The sequence below is a fragment of the Budorcas taxicolor genome, chromosome 2 (genome assembly GCF_023091745.1).
Source record: "Budorcas taxicolor isolate Tak-1 chromosome 2, Takin1.1, whole genome shotgun sequence".
In the NCBI taxonomy this organism is placed as follows: Eukaryota; Metazoa; Chordata; class Mammalia; order Artiodactyla; family Bovidae; genus Budorcas; species Budorcas taxicolor.
The window spans coordinates 172982156-173002200 of record NC_068911.1 but is presented as its reverse complement, the minus strand read 5'-3'; the positions used below and the strand labels follow the sequence as shown (position 1 = coordinate 173002200).

Sequence of the window (20045 nt, the reverse complement as noted above, 5' to 3'; positions counted from 1 at the left end):
AGCTGTTGGGGTATCCAATAACTTTAGAAAAGCAATTGGTTTAAATCCTGGTTAAGGAGCAATCTAAAATACCTTTGTTACTTCTTACAGAAATAACTAATCAATGAGCATTTCTTGCTCTCTATTATTATTTCTAGTATTTTAAATAATTCTAATTTTTCTAGTATTCTTTCAATATTTTATTATTTCTTGCTTTCTATTATTCTATACTTTGAAAACAAACATCTGCTGTGTCTCCATCCCATTTAGCTCTGCTAGTCAGCACAGCAGAGACTGCAGACAGAAATGTATTCATTGGTGTTGCTTAGGGCTAAGTGTCTTGAAGCTGGGCTACTTGAACAAAAAGTTTTCCTGCATTTCTCCTCCTTAATGATTTGAGTCTGAAGTCAGAGTGCCTGACAGTGGAGGCTTCTCCAGTTGGGGTGGGGTGAGGGGAACCTGTGCCTGCTGAGTAATTGCAGGTAGTCTGAAGTCATCACTAAAGATTACAATGACAGAGTCTCAGTGCCTGGGGGCTCAAGTGCCTTTACTGATAAAGGGGGGTTGGGGGTGGAATCAACTGCTTGGCTTGCAAGTTTTGAGCTGCTTGTGCTGCGGGTACTATCTTGCTGCTGCCCTGCCCCAGAAGTTCAGTTAAAGAGAACTGGTCCCCGCATCCATCTTGGTCCTGAAGGAATGATCACCTCTTGCCAGGCCCTGACATAGTGGGAAAAGCCCGACTTGCACAAGAGTCTAAAGTCTGCCACTTAGTAACTTCAGGATCCTAGTGAATCTGCCTCTCTTCCCTGACCCTCAGTTTCCTAGTCTCTCCAGTAAGGAAACAGACATCTACCTGGCCAGGAAAACAGTGGGCACCCGTAGGTGGGCCACCCAATCCGGTGGAGGAGCTCCATAAATGTGAGAGCCCAATTACTAGGCCACTTCGAAGGCTGGCTCTTGGCGGGCATGGAGGCCAAGCAGTGGAGTTAAAAGCCAGCTCAAAGCAGCTGGCAGGTGGGGCGCACGGGACTTTTCATGTGGTTGGGGCTGGGCGCATCTGCCAGCCTCCAGTCCTCCACAAACCGCTGGTGCCTCCAGCCCGTGGTTCCTACGCAGCGCCTCGGGGGCTGGAGCCGGTCGCAAGGGATCCTGGGGCGGCGGGGGCGCCGGAAGTCGCTGCCAGATGCCCTTTTCTCGCGCGAAACGGCTCCTCGAGAGAGCTATACGGGTCGCAGTCAGGCTGCCATGTTTGGAGAAGCATCTTTGTTGAACGCGAGGGCATACTGGGCGCCTGGTTGGCCAGTGCTGTCCCGTTCCGTCCGTTGAGGAAATGAAGGGTGTAGAGATTAAGTATTCAGCACGCAGTAGGTCTGTGGAATGAAGGAAAGAGAGGGAAGTGAGGGAGGCACACCGGGATTCCCCTCTGGCCGCAGTCTGGCCCCCACCAGCTGTCTGAAACCATCTTCCTCCCCGAAGCTGTCTGAATCTGAAACCATCTTCCTCCCTGAAGCTTGGAGAGCCTCAAGGGAGGGTAGGAGGGGGACCCGACCCATCCCATCCCGGTCTGTGACCTCAGGCTTCGCCGCCGCCACTCCACCCAAGCTCCGAGAGCGCTTGGGCTCCAGACTGCCTGCAGCGCTGAAAGAGTTAACCAGGAACGCCTCCCGCTGTGGTTTTGTGGTCGAAACCATGATTGCCAGGAGCAAATTTTTGTCGTGTTATTAAAAGTCAGAGCTACGCTGCTGGTGAATGAAAAGTTAAAAACCCTCGGTAAGACCGGGCTGTAAAACAGGCAACTGGGCCGAGAGGCCCCTGCGAGGACCCTAAGGGCGGCGGCGCCTGCCACTCAGTCTGCTGCCCTCTCCTAGTAGGAGCCTCCTGTCGGTGTCTGGAGCCCAGAGGGTCTTTAGGGGTCCACAGGGAGGACGACGGGAAGGAAGAGTCTCAGGGCTGAAAACGCAAAGAGCGTATCCAAAGCACCCTTCGGTTAAAACAAAAGTAACAGCCAAGTCTTTCTTTGAGCGCTGACTTTACAGTGGACACAGGGTCCGGTATTTGATAAGGAATCATCTCCTGTAACCCTCTCAACACTTCAGTGAAGGATGGGAGTATAAATACAATTTTGCAAGTGAGGGGATTTCAGCTTGTCCCAGACTCCCCCAGATCTCGCTGAAGAGCTGGGATATTATAAGGGGCCAAAGGGATGCTCCGCACCAATGTGTCACCCTGCTTCTCACCAGCATGGATGTTGAAAATTGATGAGATACTGCCAGACTGTTAACTGTGCTTATCTCTGAGCAGAGGAATGTGGGTGAATTCTAGTCTCTCTATTCCAATTTTTCTGTATATTCCATGTTTTATATATTGTGTTTTACAAAGTGACCCTGTGTCACTTTTGAAATGAGGAGAGAGAGGAAAGAGTCATAGTTTTTTAAAAGAGAGAATTATTGGTTCACCTTAAAAAACAAAAAAAACGGTATTCTCAAAAGTGTGATCCTTGGACCAGCGTCATCACCTGGGAACTCCGTAGAAATGCAGATTCTCAGCCCCACCCTAGCGCTACTGAATCAAAAACTCTGGGGGTGGGGTTCAGCAATATGTGTTTTAACAAGCCCTCCAGGTGATTCTGATGCATGATCAAGTTTAAGAACCACTGGCCTAGAAGACCTGGCAAAGGATGGGAAAGCAGGAGGTTCCCAATTCCATGCTGACCTGCAGTGTAGTTGCTGAGTCAGCAGGCTGAGAGCTTTGCTATGGGGTCACACCTGTGTTTGAGCCCAGCTCTGCCAGGTAGGATCCCCTGGTGGCTCAGACAGTAAAGAGTCTGCTTGCAGTATGGGAGACCTGGGTTCGATCCCTGTATTGGGAAGATCCCCTGGAGACGGAAATGGCAACCCACTCCAGTATTCTTGCCTGGAGAATCCCATGGACGGAGGGTCCTAGCAGGCTACAGTCTATGGGGTCGCAAAGAGTCAGACAGGACTGAGCAACTTCACTTTCCTTTCACTTTTCCTGCCAGGTACAGAGTGGGTAACTTTTGGATGGGCTCTTTAACCTTGTCAGTGTTTCTGCATATGTGAAGGGGTGATAACACCCGCCTCACAGGATGTGGATGAGAATGAAAAAGCACAAGGCCTGACTTATAAAATAACTTAGTTGCTTTCCTTCCCTTGTCTTCCTTACCCTGTCTGAAACTCAGGTTTTTGCATTGGTGGTGGTGGTGGTGGTGGTTTAGTTGCTAAGTTGTGTCCAATTATTGGGACCCGGTGTACTGTAGCCTGCCAGGCTCCCCTGTCCATGGGATTCTCCAGGCAAGAATACTGATGTGAGTTGCCATTTTCTTCTCCAGGGAATCTTCGCTACCCAGGAATCAAACCTGGGTCTCCTGCATTGCAGGCAGTTTCTTTACCAACTGAGCTACAAGGGAAGCTTTGTTCCATTTATAAAATGGAACAAGTAATCCTGGCTGGCTATCCACCACCTCCCCCCCACCCCTCAGCTCCATTCCTTTTGCCTCTTTTAAAAGGTCAAAGCAACTGATCTAGTGAAAGTCTTGAAGGGAATGGCTTTCACCAATATTTGGGCCTTCCTAGGAGGTTTGCAAGAATGGGGAACTGTTGAGGGCAGGGGCAGCATGATATTTACTTTTTGTGTCCCAGTACCGAGCCTGTTCAACAGAGTGAATGAATGAATGAATGAAGGGATGTGGCGCCTTGGGTCTCTAGGTGGAGTGCAATTTCTTTCACATCTCACCTGAATTACAGGAAAGAATAGGAAAATTGGATAGGAAACCAAGAGGAGAATATAGCGTGAAAAAAAATTCCCATCGAGGGAAGAATTTTCAAAGAGGAGAAAGTGAGTTTCTGGTATAATTAGAAAATGGCACATAATTAATTTACATGCAGCTAAAAGTGTTGGCTGGAGCCTGATGGCTGTTGGTTAACTTGCCCACCTGGATCCAGATGATGAAGCTGGCGATGCTTGCAGCTCTTTATCTGAGAATCTCTGAGTATCTCGTCTCCTTCTGTCAATAGTAGAAGGAGAAAGTGAGTCTGTGAGTTGTCATGAAGTTTTCTGGGGGCTACCCCACAAAGTGAGTATTAGGAAGAATAACTTGTGTTGTTATGTGTTGGCACTATGCTGATTACTTCGCCTTCATTATCCCTTTGCATTTTCCAACAGTAATGGCTCACAAAGGAGTAAAGAGTAAACAAAAAAATGACTTGAAATTGTTGGGCCAGCATCTGGCACTTGATAAGCCCTCAATGAATAGTAGCTATCACAGTAACTGTGATGTTATTGCTGTCATCTTCTCCCATTTTTTACTGGTAAGAAAGTTGAGGCACAGAGAAGTCAAGTGTTAAGTCACACAGCTAGTCTTAGCAGAGCTGAAACTGGAACCAGCTCTGCCTAGCTCTGATGCCCACTCTATAACTATTTACAAAGGTAAATACCATATTGTCCCTGCCCTCAGAAGTTCCCAATTCTTGCTAACCTCCTTATTCAAACTGGGGTCATTATAGAGCCATTCCCTAAGCACTGCCATTTCCCCATTGAGGCCCCCAAGTGAGCCCCCAGCAGGTGACAAGGCACATTTCACAACCTGTGCATCCAGAAACCAGATGGGCCACTTGCAAGCACGACAACCCTGGAGCAGTCTGCCATGCCCAGGGAACACCTTCCATGGGGATGACTGAAAAATGATTCCTCCGTGAGCAGCTGTGGCAGGGCCTCCCCGTGGGTAATTAGTGAGTGTGATTGATCACTGCTGATGAGCTGTGTGGCTTACAACAGGGTTTGACAAGTCATTGGGTGTATCTGGGTGTCAACACCCAGCTCAGGCAGACCCTGGAACTCTTCCTCCTCAGGCTGGAGGGAAGTGGGGCCCAGATGCCTGGATCTGTCCTGTTTCAGGGACCTTCTTTAGTGGGGCTTGAGACTGCCCCTTTGATGGTGAGTTTTCTTCCCTCTTCTGTAAAATTAAGTCAGAGGCCTTACTTTTCCATCTCTGAATTATAGAAATGCCTTTGAGATAAAGTAGTGATTGAGCTGAGTACAGGACAGGAAGCTAAGAGACTTGAATCCCAATCCTACTCTGTCCTGTGTGTCCTTCGGCAGGTTACAGTTGCTGCCAGAGATTAGATTTCTGGGGACTTCCCTGGCAGTCCAGTGGTTAGGAGTCTGCGCTTTCACTGCTCAGCAGCTAGGTTCCATCCCTAGTCGGGGAACTAGGATCCCACAAGCTGGGTGATGTGGCCAAAGCGGACAACAACAACAGAAACTAAAAAAGAGAAACTAGATTTCTAAAGTCTTTTTGCACACTAACTGGAACACCAAAAAAAACCCTCAACTAGTGGCTTTATATTTACTTAGTCTCCTTTGGATTCTTAAGTGGCTTGGCCAGAAAGCTGTGGGTATTCAGAATCTGAAAGGACTTGAGATGAAACCATACTTCACCACTGTAGGCATTTCACCCCTCTAGGTGTCTGAGGAGACAGCCTTGTCAAAGTTCTTGATACTAGAAGACAGAGACCTCTGTTCTATGCCTGGTGCCCTGAGATACCAGCTAATTAGCCTTAGGCAAGCCGGTGGCCTTCTCTGTGGCTCATTTTTTGCTGTTATCAAATGGGGATAGTCATACTCTCCCTCCCTACCTTACAGGAGCATTGCAGGATCAGAGATGATGACAAATGTATGAGAAGCATGTTGAAAAATATAACACACTATGCAAATATGAGGGATTGTCAAATCTCACACTTGAGTTTCCTCCTCAGTGGACTGGCCTTCCTTGAAACAAGGCAATATATGCAAAAACCCTGGCTCACACCTGCACACAGTAGGCGGACAATCTTTGGGAGCTGTCCCAGGCTTATGCCTTTGATCTAGCCTTTGATCTGGAAGGTCAAAAATCCTCCCACACCCATCTCCACATTTCTTCTTCCCCTCCACCCCTCTTTTCAACCAGCATGTAGTCATTCCCCAAAGTTGAAGCAGGTCAGAAGTCCTCTGGCTTCTTTCCCGTCATAGCTTTCTTCACCTGATAGTAGCTGTCCATTTGTTTTTGTGGTCATATTTGTCTTGCCTGCCACTAAACTGCAACTTCTGTGACAATAGAGATCTTATTGTCTCACCCGCCCAGGACAAAGCCTGGCACGTAGTATAATAAATATTGACAAATATTTATTAAAATGAGGCATAGATGGTTAGGTGAATGGATGCCATCCAGCTTTATTGTTCTTTTCCCTCTCCTTTGCATCCCTTCTTAGAAACTAGTGGTTGGTGGAAAAGTGACTAGTCGTGGAGTTAAATTCCAGGAGGCTGGCTTTTAACTCACTGGGCCAGTCCCCTGGAACAGGTCACCTAACATCTCTGTCGTCTGTCTTCTGGTCTGTAAAGTAGAGATAATAACACATCATGTATGTTGGGAGGCTCCATGAGATAATGAATGTGAAAGTCAAGGCAAGGGGTTATTACACTGTCTCTTTTGTTTTTGACATGGAACCTGGTTCACAGACAGGATGCTGGGAGAGGATGTTAATTTAAGAACCTCAGGCAGTGTGTCCCCTTTTACTCTCATTTAGGGGTTCTAAGAAAATGATGGTCATGATGATGATGACGGTGATGATGGCTGTTATTTACTAAGTGATTATTCCCTGGCAGGCTCTAGGCTTAGCACATTTCTCATGTTAATACACTTAATTTTCCTAACAACCCAGAGATTATCCCCACTGTAAAGTAGCCAGCCCTGGTGGTTCCATCACATGAATGTGTTCTAATTTTCTTCACAGCGCTTATCACTAACTAAAATTAACTCATTTACCTACTTGTTTATGGTCTGTCTTTCCCAATTAGATTGCAAGTTCCATGGGAGCAGAGCCTTATCTGCCATGCTTTTGGCTGATTCCCCAGTGCCTAGAAGAGTCCCTGGTTGGCACAGAAGACACTCGATAGACCCATTTAACAGATGAGAAAATAAGCCCAGAGAGGTGAAGTGCCTTACCCAAGGACACACAGTTACTTTGGTCTGTCAGGCTATGACCCTGATGTTATAATACTTTCTCCCATGGTACTACGGATTCTTCTGTGCTGTACCCTGGTGAAGATCTGATGACAAGAAGGCTGCCCAGAATCATGCCCTCTCCCTACACTCTCCTCCCTCATCCCCTTTTCACCTCTGTTTGTTGAGGAGCTCTGCTTTGGACAGGGACACCAACAGAGAGTTTACAGAGGCCCTCAGGGAAGGTGACTGGTCTCCCCTCTTCGTTCTGGCTCTGTCTCCCACTAGGAGGGCTCACACCTTCCTGGAACCCTTTCACATCCGTTCCCCACCGGGCCTTCAGCCCTCAATTCTAATCTTTAGGAGAACAGGGAGCCAAACATTTTTTGATTTCAGTATTTGGCACATGAATCAATGCTCATTAACCTTATCCATAGCCAAGTCTTTCTAGAAGCCAAATACTTTGTCTTGGTACATGACATTAATTGGTAGCATGAACAGGCTTGGGAACCAGAACTCTGGAGCTCCCCCCCAACTGCCCCTAGTGCCTGGCCAGAAACTTCCAGTCATCTCGCTTCCTCACTTAGTCCCCCTTGCCTTGTGTGGGTGGGAAATCCTTTTCTGTCTAGCAGTGGAGGATTGGTTCAGTGTATTCCAGAGGAGGGGAACTGCCAGAATGAAAAAGGCATTTGAAAGGAAACTAGCATGGGGTTAAGAGCTGCATCTTGGAGTCCAACAACGCCAGGTTCAAGTTGCGCCTTTGCCGCTTACTAGCTGAGTGACCTGGAGGTAATATCACCTGAGTTTCAACTTCCCCCAAACCTATTGTGCAGAGTAGATAAGACAATGCAGAAAAATAGCTGTTGGAGTGGTGTAAACGCTGGTGAATGCTTGAGGTAGGGTAGCTGCTGTGTATCAAGGAATCAGACTTTGGGGTCTCCACAGGATGGATTAGAGACCCTCACAAGCCAGATGAACAGCAAACATTGTCTGTCTTTTTCATTTCTGATGGCACTTTATCATTGTCTTCTAAAATTGAATTTTTGAATAGGGTAAGATAACTGATAGCTCGTTAAAGCTGATAAGGGTCATTCCACCAGAGTCAGCGAATTGGCCCTAGGAACAGCTACCCACTTCAGTATTTTGGCCTGGAGAATCCCATAGATAGAGGAGCCTGGCAGCTACGGTCGGGGTTGCAAAGAGTCAGACACAACTGAGCGACTTTCACTTCACTTCCACATCTGCCAACGACTTACAGGGTGACCATGTCTTGTACCATTTTGCAAGCGCTCAATGTCTAGCTCCAAGCTGGGTCGAGAGCATGATTAATTTTTTGCACATTGCTTCTTTATTAGAAATTATAAATGAAAAATTATTTCAACACCTGAAGACCAAACTACAGCCTGAGTGAGTGAAGTCGCTCAGTTGTGTCCGGCTCTTTGTGACCCCATGGACTGTAGCCTACAAGGCTCCTCTGTCCCTGGGATTTTCCAGGCAAGAGTGCTGGATTGAGTTGCCATTTCGTTCTCCAGGGGATCTTCCTGACCCAGGGATCAAACCTGGGTCTCCTGCATTGCAGGCAGAAGCCTTACCATCTGAGCTACCAGGGAAGTCTAAACTACAGCCTAAGGTTCCATAAACTCAAGATTTTTGACATTCTGGAATGAGCTTTCTGTAACATATACCCTTTCTGTGGCATGAAAGCATCATTCTTTTTATATTGCTACTGCTAAGTCACTTCAGTCGTGTCCGACTCTGTGCGACCCCATAGACGGCAGCCCACCAGGCTCCCTCATCCCTGGGATTCTCCAGGCAAGAACACTGGAGTGGGTTGCCATTTCCTTCTCCAGTGCATGCAAGTGAAAGGTGAAAGTGAAGTCGCTCAGTCGTATCCGACTCAGCGACCCCATGGACTGCAGCCTTCCAGGCTCCTCCGTCCATAGGATTTTCCAGGCAAGAGTACTAGAGTGGGGTGCCATTGCCTTCTCCACTTTTTATATTAAGCAGTTGTTATGTTCCAGTTGTGAGCATTCTTCCTGTGACGGGGTCACTCAGTCCTCATTGTCCTACATGGCAGGTGCTTTTATTTGACTCATTTTATAAACAAGGAACAGTGCTAAGTGCTGGGGTTCCCAGATGACCCAGAAAGTGGGGTCCACCAGGCCTTTCCCTGTTCCTTCTGTGCCCCGTTGGTTTGGGAGTTCCATTTAGGCTGAGACTGGGAGTGGTTGGGGGCAGCCACCTGGGCTGGCTCTGTAAGTTCCTTTAACCCCAGGCCCAGGAGGCAGCTGGGAGGGGCCTTTTCTCACCTCTCCATCTTAAGGCCCATGATTTATCGCAGCAGAAACTTGGGGTGTGCCTCCCTCTCCGTGTCCTTGGAGCAGGAAGGTTTCTGTCATTTCTCTTTCCTGTGTGATAGCTCCCTCTCCCTTCCTTTCAGAGCCTAATACCCCACACCCCGGGGCTCAGGGGGATGGGAGACACTGCCCTGGAAGAAGGCCCCGGGAGAGAGCCACCCCCTGGCCTGTCTGCGTGTGGGCCCGGCTGCTGCTCCCACTCTGTGTCTGAGAATTCAGGCTTGAGCTGCGGGCAGCACGAGGGCATTTCCTGCGGTGTGATTCGTGAAGGCCCTCGCCCACCCACCAGTCTGCCGCAGTGCCTGCAGTTCCATAACTAGAGCATTTTCCTGTTGTGACAAGGACTGCCTTCTTGCACTGTGGGAAAGCAGTGTGCCTCAGTGGAAAGTATGTGGCTTGTGTACTAGACAACCCGGTTGTGCCGTGGGCTAGTTGGGTGATTTGAGGGGCATTTCCTCCAAGTCTCAGGTTTCTCCATCTGCAAAATGAAGCAAATGATCCTTACATCTAATGTTCTTGTAAGGAGCCGAGCTGATGAGTGAAAAACATACATTAATAGCACAGTGAACGGTAGCTGACGTTACTCCTGTGTCCCTTAACGGGAGAATCTGTGAGACTCACCTAGAAAGGGGCCATCAGGGCACCAGCAGGCCAATCTGTGCCCACTTTGTCTCTGGGGCTCTCTTTCCCCATCCCGGCTGTCTGCTGCTTCTCACCTACTGCTATCCTCCCAACATTCTTTTCTCTAAAATGAACATAACCAGAACTTCCTCACCTCTGTGCCCTTGCTCATGATTAACAGCATGTTCTACACGAATGATTCACAACGTGTGGTCCCCAGACTACCAGCATCAGCATTACCAGGGAACCTAGGTGTGGGGCCTGGAAATCTGTGTTTTAACAAGCCTTCTGTGCCATTCTGATGCAGCGAAAGTTTGAGAACACTATTCTGTATTACAGCAAACATCCTGCCTGAGCTTGAATCCCCTCTGGGCCACTCACTAACCCACTAACTGGAACCTTGGGCAACTCCCTTAATTTCTCTGAGCTTCAGTTTCCTCATATATAAAATAGGAACAATAATAGTACCTGCCTCACAGGGTTATTGTGAGAATTAAATGAGATAATTCTTAAAAAGTGCTTATCTCAATGCCTAAAACGTGGTCAATGTTCAGTAAAGATTAGACATTCTTTTTATTATCATCACCATTATTCTATATTATGTGAATATATATATACAATATATCAGTTCAGTTCAGTTGCTCAGTTGTGTCCAACTCTTCGCGACCCCATGAATCGCAGCATGCCAGGCCTCCCTGTCCATCACCAATTCCCGGAGTTCACTCAGACTCACGTCCATCGAGTCCATGATGCCATCCAGCCATCTCATCCTCTGTCGTCCCCTTCTCCTCCTGCCCCCAGTCCCTCCCAGCATCAGAGTCTTTTCCAATGAGTCAACTCTTCACATGAGGTGGCCAAAGTACTGGAGTTTCATTCCTTCCAAAGAAATCCCAGGGATGCTCTCGTTCAGAATGGACTGGTTGGATCTCCTTGCAGTCCAAGGGACTCTCAAGAGTCTTCTCCAACACCACAGTTCAAAAGCATCAATTCTTCGGCACTCAGCCTTCTTCACAGTCCAACTCTCACATCCATACATGACCACAGGAAAAACCATAGCCTTGACTAGATGGACCTTAGTCAGCAAAGTAATGTCTGAATATATATGTATGTGAATAAATATATAGAATATATATATATTCTATATTCCTGGGACCCTCCCCATACATATTACATAGTGATATAATTCCCCATGTTGAATGTCCTCCAAAGAGGAGGACATTCTTGATCTTTCTTTATCACTTGCCTTTGAGCCCATGTGGCTTGTATTTGTCCATGTTCTCAGTGAACTGCCCAGGTTCTGCCTGCCTAGGTGTGCCCTGCAGCATTCCACTCCAGTTCCTGGCATCTGAGCAGCCACTTGGGCACTGTATAATAAATGTTGGTCTGATATGCCATTTACCAAGACCGAGTCTGCCTAGGGGCTTCCTCACTCTGGCTTTCTCTGTCACTTGCCACATTCTCTAAGTTGAAATGATCTCCAGCCTTCTGTGTCTTTCACAGTCTCGAAGAGAATGTCATCAGAACCCATGCTGAGTTATCTGGAAATTTTATTCTTTGCACCTTGTCTTTGTTATTTCCTATCCTTGCTACACTGATTCCCCTTGAATAAGTATCTACCATGGAAGCATTTTCTTGAATCTTCTCTCAAGCCTCGCAAGGTTGGGATTGCAGTCTTCAGTTGTAGCTGACGGAACTGGGACCCCAAGCCTATAGCTTCTACATGGCAACATTTGGTGGTGACCCAGAGCACTTGGCTCGAGTTTAGATACTTTCTACTGCCCCATCTGTCCAATGATGACAGAATAAGCATTTCAAGTTTTCAAGGCTGGTAGCTCTCTGAATTCCTGAACGTTGGTCTGAGGCTGACCATTCACAGACCTTCTGCTGTGCATGCATGCTCAGTCATGTCCGACTCTGCAACCCCATGGACTGTAGCCCACTAGACTTCTCCATCCATGGGATTCCCCAAGCAAGAATACTGGAGTGGGTTGCCATTTTCTTCTTCAGGGGATCTTCCTCACTTAGGGGTCAATCCCACGTCTCTTGCATTGGCAGGTGGATCCCTTAGCACTGAGCCACCTGGGAGGCATACGCATGCCTTCTGCTGGGACAGCCTAAATTTGACCCTCCTTACCTGCCTTTCAGTTTCAGATCTGTTCGGCTGCTAAAGAATGACCCAGTTAACTTCCAGAAGTTCCCCTACACTAACGAGGATGAGGCCTGGAAGACCTACCTTGAAAACCCTCTGACGGCGGCCACGAAGGCCATGATGAGAGTCAACGGCGACGACGATAGCGTTGCGGCCCTGAGCTTCCTGTATGACTACTACATGGTATGCCCGCCACCTCTGGGCACGCCCCACCTCTGCCTGAACATGCGTCTTCGCTCTCAGGCTTCACGGCTCTCCATCCCACTCTGACCACCCCTAACCCTCTCCACGCTCTCTCACACCTCTGGGCCTTTGCACATGCTGGTCCCCCTGCCTGGCACACTCCCCTCTCCCCTGGCGAAACCCTGCTCTCAGCTTTAAGTTACTTCATCCATTCCCTGAAGGTGGGGAAGGATATCTGGGCTTTCCCATTCCGTGCCTCCTCTGGGCACCCTCAGCAAGTACCGTCATTTTCCGTGATGCCGTCTTCAGAAGCTTGCTGTTTGGGCATTTACTCCTCCATCTCACTTATGACACTGAGCTCCTGGAGGGCAGGAACTATGTCATGATCGTGACTGAGCCCCCAGTACCCCACACTGCCTGCCACACAATGCTCAGTATGTATTGATTGAATGGATCAGTTCCTTGGCCATACACATCACAGCGATTACCTCTAATCCACCATCTTTCTGTCCCTTAGGTCATCCCAGTTGCCCTGTCATCCCCACCTGCCTATTCCAGCCCCACCTCCTAGAACATGCCTTCTACTCTTGAGTTCATTCATTTCCTTCAGGGCCCTTCCCAAGGCCCAGCTTCTCTCAGAAGCTCTCCCCTCATATCGCCTCTCCCTCTCCTGAGAATCTCACTGCCGTTCATACCCTTGCTGCCATCATGCACGTTGTACCACTTCCTGACATACCATCTTTTATTGTTCTCTAATTGTTTCTGGGGCCTTGACTTTGAGACTGCCAGTTCCTAAGAACAGAAATTAGGCCTCTCACATAGGAGAAGTGTGCTTAAACCTATTAGTAACCACAAGTGCATAACACACATGACATCACCCCCTTCCAGTGCCTTTGCCAGACACTGCTAATGGATTACAACCTGTATTCTCACTGAAGATACACAGGACCACAAAATCTTTTTCAGCCTAGTAACTCCAGGCAGCCCCTACCCATCTGTCTGAATTGTCATATGACAGCAAACTTTCTTGCTATCCCTGCTTATTGCTTCTAGAGACTTTCCCAAATTGGAGGCTGGGGACATGAATAGCTGATTGTTGTGACAACTGAATCTGAAGTTGAAGATTTAAAGCCACCTTGTAAATAAATCTTCAAATTCACTGGCCCAAGAAGTAGTTTATTCTACACAAAGGAAGGCAAACTCTGCAAATTCAGAGACCAAGTTGGAGGAAGTGGTCTCAGATACAAAAGAAACCCCAAATTATCTCTCTGGCTTTTGGTTCTCATCTAGGAGTGGTATGGCTACCCTCCCTTCCCTTCTCCCAGAAGACTGATGATGGAAAAGAAATTTGAGTTGAATGACTCAGCCCAGTCCCTGAATGTCTGGGACCTCATAGGAGCCAGAATTCTAGGTCTGAGCTTAAACGCCAGCCTGGGATATATCGCTTGAGACTGGGCCATAAAATAAAATCTAGCACTGTCTCCCCTGAGCAAGAGCCCACTCCCAGCGCCAGAATGGTAGGTGACACTTGTAGTGGTTTATTGCAGTCCAGCATCCCGGGGAGATACACCTGCCCCCCTCCCCCTTCCCAGAGCACATTAGGTCAGAGGAGCACCACAGATAGTCAGGGCACGGTCTGACGGTGTGGAAAGAGCACCAAGTTGGGAGCTGGAGACCTGTTCCTACCACACGCTGGCCATGTGACTTTGGGCAGTATAGTCCTAAAGGTGACCACTTACTATTTCTTACTGAATGCTGGGCACTGTGCCAGGCACCTTTCCTCATGCTCTCCCATCAGTGTGATTAAAAACCCAGGTGCTGATATCACTAGATTTGGCTGGAGACCTTGTTCTGGCTTTGTTAGCTTTAGGGAGAAAAGACCCGAATCCTCTAAGATACAACAATATTATAAGTATAATCATGAAAGGTAGCATTTACATAATGCTCTCCATGTGACAGGTGCTAGTCTAAGCACTCACAAAAATCCCACAGGTTGGTATTGCTATTATTCCTGTCATAAAGATGGTGACAAGGTGCAGAAAGGTTGAGGGACTCGCCCAAGGTCGCACAGCCGATATGTAGCAGATCTAAGAACCGTACCCAAGAAATCTGGATTCAGTCTGTGCTCCTAATCACTAAGATGACAAAGCCTCTCTGGACTTGAGTTTTGCTCATGCATGTAATGGGGATAGCGTTAGTAGACGTCACAGAGTGGTTGTAGAGATGAAATTACAGCAGACAGAGAAGCCGCTTAGCACGGGGCCCAGTGCACAGGAAGTACTCCATTAAAAAACAGTGAGCATTATCTTTAGTAATAAATCTTCACAACCCACTTGAGGGAGGGATTGTCATTACCCACTTGACATATGAAGAAGCTGAATCTCAGAAAAGCACAATCATTTATCCAGAGTCACACAGCACTTTTACATAGTAAAGCTAGAACTTAAACTTGGCCTGCCTGACTCCAAATTCCATGATTCTTAAGTGCTAATTTCAGGGTACTTCTTCTCACTCTGGAACTTGGGGGCTCAGACTAAATGGCCTGCTAACTCAAAGGACTGGCGGGTTCTCTCCCAATGACCAAGGTAGCTCCCCTGCATGGCCGAGTCCCCTGGAAGGGGTTGAGGCTCGTGACAGTCAGATCTTACCCAAGAGCCACACATAAATCCTTTCTTCCTTTCTTCTCAGGGCCCCAAGGAGAAGCGGCTACTGTCCTCCAGCACTGGGGGCCGGAACGACCAAAGCAAGAGGTGAGGCCCGCCCTCGCCACCATCCCCGCCCCTCTGCCCTCCCCCCACCGCCAACCTCACCTCGGGCCCCTTATCCACTGGGCACAGGGGGCATAATGCCAGTACTAGGGTCCACAGTACCCTTGTGCTTAGGCCCTCAGTTGTGTCCAGCTCTACAACACCATCATCCGTGGGGTTTCTCCAGGCAAGAAATACGGGAGTGTGTCATGCCCTCCTCCAGGGGATCTTCCCAACCCAGAGACTGACCCAGGTCTCCCACATTGCAGGTGGATTCTTTACCATCTGAGCCACCAGGGAAGTCCACGGTACCCTTAGGGGCCCACAGAAGTATTTTATCTATTTTAAAATCAGAAGAAAATTATACAATCCAGCCTGGGTTGTATTTGTATTTATACTGAGGATTGTAAAAGGTTTTTTAAACTGTTTTTTATGGAGGAAGGGACCTATGATCTCAAAAGAGACTGGGGCCCACAGTCACAGTGAGACCCTGCCTGAGTGCACGCACAGACGCAAGTGCCTGTGGGCCACGTGGCTAAAGTTTACTGAAAACACGCTTCAAAGCCACAGTGGTGGAAAAGCCCTGCTGGAAGCTTTTCTGTCCTAGCTTCAAAACCCTCCCTGCAGCCTCAAGGGGAGGGGACACCTATGTTCCTATATTTCTTTCCCTTGGCTGTCTTGGGCCTCTGCCTGGCACTGGTGCCTCGGGGCATGAATGTTCCTTTTCTTGTAGAGAGCAGCCCAGGCCATATTCATGGCCAGATGGGCACTGGAAGGATACTGCCCCCCTTTCTCTACTTTTCCTTACCCTCAGTAGACAGGGCTTCTGCTGGGAAAACTTCTGGGCCTCTCTCTCCTTTCCGGAAAGCCCAAACTGCTAAGGCAGGCGTTGAGGCGCTTGCAGCTGGCTCAGGGCCCTCCACTGCTACAAACAGTAGGTTTTTGTGCATGACATTTCCCTCAAAGCCAGTTTTTTTTAAATGTTGTTAGCTTTTCTGATTGTAAAATAATACCTGCTGGTTATAAAGTATTCAAAGTCTATAGAAATGCATGAAGTGAAAAAGGAAGGAAGGGGAGGAGGGAGGAATGAATTGGTAGATTATGTAATGTATTTGTTCATTTGAAGAAAATTGTTTATAGGTGTATGACAATTTTAGGGAAATTATGGATAAATAAGTAGAAAATTCTAAAATGAGGAAGCTCAAGTTAATATCATAACTCCAGTAGCAACAGAGGTCGTTCTAAGAAAACTTATCATAGTAAAATATTTAACCAGCCGGCAAACAATATTTGTGTAGTTATAACAACTAAACTATCTATTGTTGAAACTATTTTTAAATTTGGTTTACTTTTCAAAAACAAATTTGATGTAGTAACAAAATAAATACCCATATTGAGGCTGGCCCTTGAGAATCAGAAGTATGGTGATGGAAATGAAGACTGGCACAATCACAGGAGGGCACCCACTGGTAACAGAATCATCTTATAGTGAGGTCTGTGTGTTCACTCAGTGTCTCTGATTCTGTGACTCTCAGATGTGAAAATAGTTTATCTGGCTCTTTTGACAAAGTGAGGACTGTATGCAAAAGTTCTTTGGATTCTGTACAATGAAATGCATTAAAGACACTGTTATTTTTGCTTAAAAATATAAAGTAAAAAAGTAAAAGTTTCTTGCAATTCTACTTTCTTATTTCCCTTAATAGTTCGGGGTATATCCTTCCAGATCTTTTTTCTTAATGTACACTGTCTGTACTCACAAATACCCAGTCTTGCCCTCACCTGGAATGACTCAGTACAGTTATTTTAATGTGGGGACATTTGACTCTGGATAAGGAATGAATAAACTTTCAGTTTTTTAAATTACCAAGTACTGTAATGGATAAAGCAGGCATTTGCCCCCTGAACCTTGATCCTGTACCTGGTTCCTCCCTGCTTCTCCCTGTGACATGTTGGGCCCGCTGCAGTATCTCATTTCAGGCATGTTGGGAAGACCTAACGTTACCTTGGATTAAAGAAGTCAATATGTCAGTGTGGTGGTCACGCTGCAATCCAGCCCAGGACCCCCTCTAGACTCCGAGAAAAGCGGTGTACCCACTTATCCCTCCTCTCTCTCCTCAGGTACTACCATGGCATGGAATATGAGATGGACCTCACCCCCCTTGAAAGTCCCACGCACCTCATGAAATTCCTGACAGAGAATGTGTCTGGAACCCCGGAGTACCCAGATGTGCTCAAGAAGAATAACCTAATGAGCGTGGAGGGGGCTGCACCCACGCCGGGCAAGGCAGCTCTCCTCCCCGCAGGCCCCAGCAAGCTGGAAACCGGCTCTGTGGACAGCTACCTGCTGCCCACCAGCGATGTATATGATAATGGCTCCCTCAGCTCCTTGTTTGAGAACATTCACGGGGTGCCTCCCACGCAGCGCTGGCAGCCTGACAGCACCTTCAAAGATGACCCACAGGAGGTGAGGGCCCACCCCCACACCCCTGGGTACTTGCATGTACAGAAGGAGAGAAGACAGTGAGGCGGTCGGAGCTTTGGAATCACTGGGGGAAAGAGTCCTTGAGCTGAGGCAGGGCTGCCATGCACTGTTGTCCAGGTTGTGCACTGTGCAACCTTCACAGCTATATGTAGTGGCCCTGGGTTGAGGTCCCAGTGGAACTGAATGTGAGCATATATTTTCCCTGGATTGTGTTTCTCTGCAGTCTCTACTCTTCCCAGATATCCTGAAAACATCCCCAGAACCCCCGGGTCCAGAGGACTATCCCAAGAGGTAAGTTAGCCTCTCTGGACCCTTGACCACTGGTCAGTGGGCAGGGGATTGCAGACACTGTCCCCAGAGCAAACATCATCACTGAATGAAAAGAGAGAAGTAAAGGCATGTAAAAGAAAAGAGTGCTTTCTACATCTCTTTCCCAGGTTATGACAAGCAGCTCAGAACTGAGCACCACATTAGAAAACCAAGGTTCCATTGTGTCCTGGTCTCCCTGTGACTTGGTCACCCCTCAGGGCTCTCTCATTTCCATTATTCGTTATTCAGGAGGATTGTGCCTCAACAAAGCCGTTAAATAGAAGCCCTGAAAACGGGGAAATGGAGGCCCCGGAAAGTAGAGTGATTTTGTGAGGCCGCATGGTAAATCCATAGCAGAGCCTCCGGCTTCCTGCCCCACTGCCCTCTGGGATACTCCATTCAGCCTGGGAGCCCAGCCTCACTGTCCTCCCCCGCCTCCCCGCAGTGACTTTGAGTACACCCTGGGCTCCCCCAAAGCCATCCACATCAAATCGGGCGAGTCGCCCATGGCCTACCTCAACAAGGGCCAGTTCTACCCCGTCACCCTGCGGACACCAGCGGGCGGCAAAGGCCTTGCCTTGTCCTCCAACAAGGTCAAGGTACGTTGGCTGCCCTGGGACAGCTTGGGGAGCGGGTGGGGTGGTCAGGTCAACCCTGCCTGCCGGAGTCTCCAGGGAGAGGGTGCTTTAGAGGACTGCCCATTGCCGCGGGGAGGGGCAGCCCAGCCAAAGGGCAGGGCCGCCTGACCCCGGCTCCAGGAAAGGATGAGGCTGCCCGGGCCTCTCCTGAGGCAGGGGGTCACGGTGACCACGGTGCTTGCAGAGCGTGGTGATGGTGGTCTTCGACAACGAGAAGGGCCCGGTTGAGCAGCTGCGCTTCTGGAAACACTGGCATTCGCGGCAGCCCACCGCCAAGCAGCGGGTCATCGATGTGGGTGAGAGCCCGCTCACACCCTCCACCCCAGTGTCTCTCTCTCTAACTCTCTGTCTCACACCTCTCTCACATGCGTGCACGTGCGCGCACACACACACACACACATGCCAGTCAGACCTTTCTTGCTGTCCCCCTTTTCCCCACTCCCTTCTGACCTCTGCAGGGCTTATTTCTGACTCCAGCCGCCTGCCTAGCCCCTGTCTCCAGGTCATAAGCTGTGGGGTTTGCGGGGATTTGCATGTTGACTGGAAGCAGTGACCTCTTTTCTTTGTTGCTTTGGGATAAACAAGGCTCTGGGGGCCTGGGGTGCTGGCTGGCCTGTCCCCATCAGGGGTCTTGGCCAATTGGGATACAAATGCATGAGATAACTGTGCAGGCAATGGGTGAGTTGGAAGCTGGAAGCACAGTGCCAGGGCAGCTCTGTTTGGAAGCTGGAACCCTTGTGCTTTGAAGGCAGGAAGGGAGCTGGGGAAGGCCTTCTGTGTGTGCCGCCAGTCCCGGCTCTGAGCGGGTGGGAGGCGCAGCCCGTCCTCGCATCTCCAGGCCCTGGCTCTGTCACTCTCTTCCTGGCTGTGTGACCTGTGTCACCTCCCCTTCCTGAGCCTCGGTTTCTTCAACTGTCACCTGGGAAAATACCAGCTGCCCCATCTGCCTGCCGTGCAATTTCTGCCTTGGAGCCACGTGTGCTAGAGAACATGACCCAAATAGGGACAGTTCAGTGTCTTCTCTGAGAGCCCAGACGGCAGTGGTTCGGAGCCCGGGCTCAGGAGCCAGAGAGAACTGACCTCCAGACCTTGCTCTACCTTTTATTAGCTGTGATCAGACTTCTCTGAGCTTTGTTCTCCTCATGTGTAAGCTGAATATTCATAGCATTGTCAGTGTATAGCTCAGTTCAGTTCAGTCACTCAGTCGTGTCCAACTCTTTGCGACCCCATGGACTGCAGCACGCCAGGTCTCCCTGTCCATCACCAACTCCCAGAGTTTACTTAGACTCATGTCCATTGAGTCGGTGATGCCGTCCAACCATCTCATCCTCTGTTGTCCCCTTCTCCTCCCACCTTCAATCTTTCCCAGAATCAGGGTCTTTTCAGATGAGTCAGTTCTTCACATCAGGTGGCCAAAGTATTGGAGTTTCAGCTTCAACATCAGTCCTTCCAATGAATATTCAGGACTGATTTCCTTTAGGATGGACGGGTTGGATCTCCTTCAGTCCAAGGGACCCTCAGGAGTCAAGTGTGTAGTAGTACTATCATTTATTTGATATTACAAGTTCAATACTGGTAGTACT

The 20045-nt window shown here is 48.6% G+C and overlaps 1 protein-coding gene across 1 annotated transcript in view; it reads left to right on the top strand.

Moving 5' to 3' along the window:
• The first annotated feature begins 2284 nt into the window (after positions 1-2284).
• GRHL3 (grainyhead like transcription factor 3) overlaps positions 2285-20045 on the top strand; it is a 31891-nt gene continuing 14130 nt past the window's right edge. The window contains exons 1-7 of the mRNA XM_052635464.1: positions 2285-2322; positions 12100-12286; positions 14975-15036; positions 17152-17497; positions 17739-17806; positions 18270-18423; positions 18647-18758. Of these exons, the coding sequence (XP_052491424.1) occupies positions 2285-2322; positions 12100-12286; positions 14975-15036; positions 17152-17497; positions 17739-17806; positions 18270-18423; positions 18647-18758 (967 nt within the window). The remainder of the gene's footprint in view (positions 2323-12099; positions 12287-14974; positions 15037-17151; positions 17498-17738; positions 17807-18269; positions 18424-18646; positions 18759-20045) is intronic.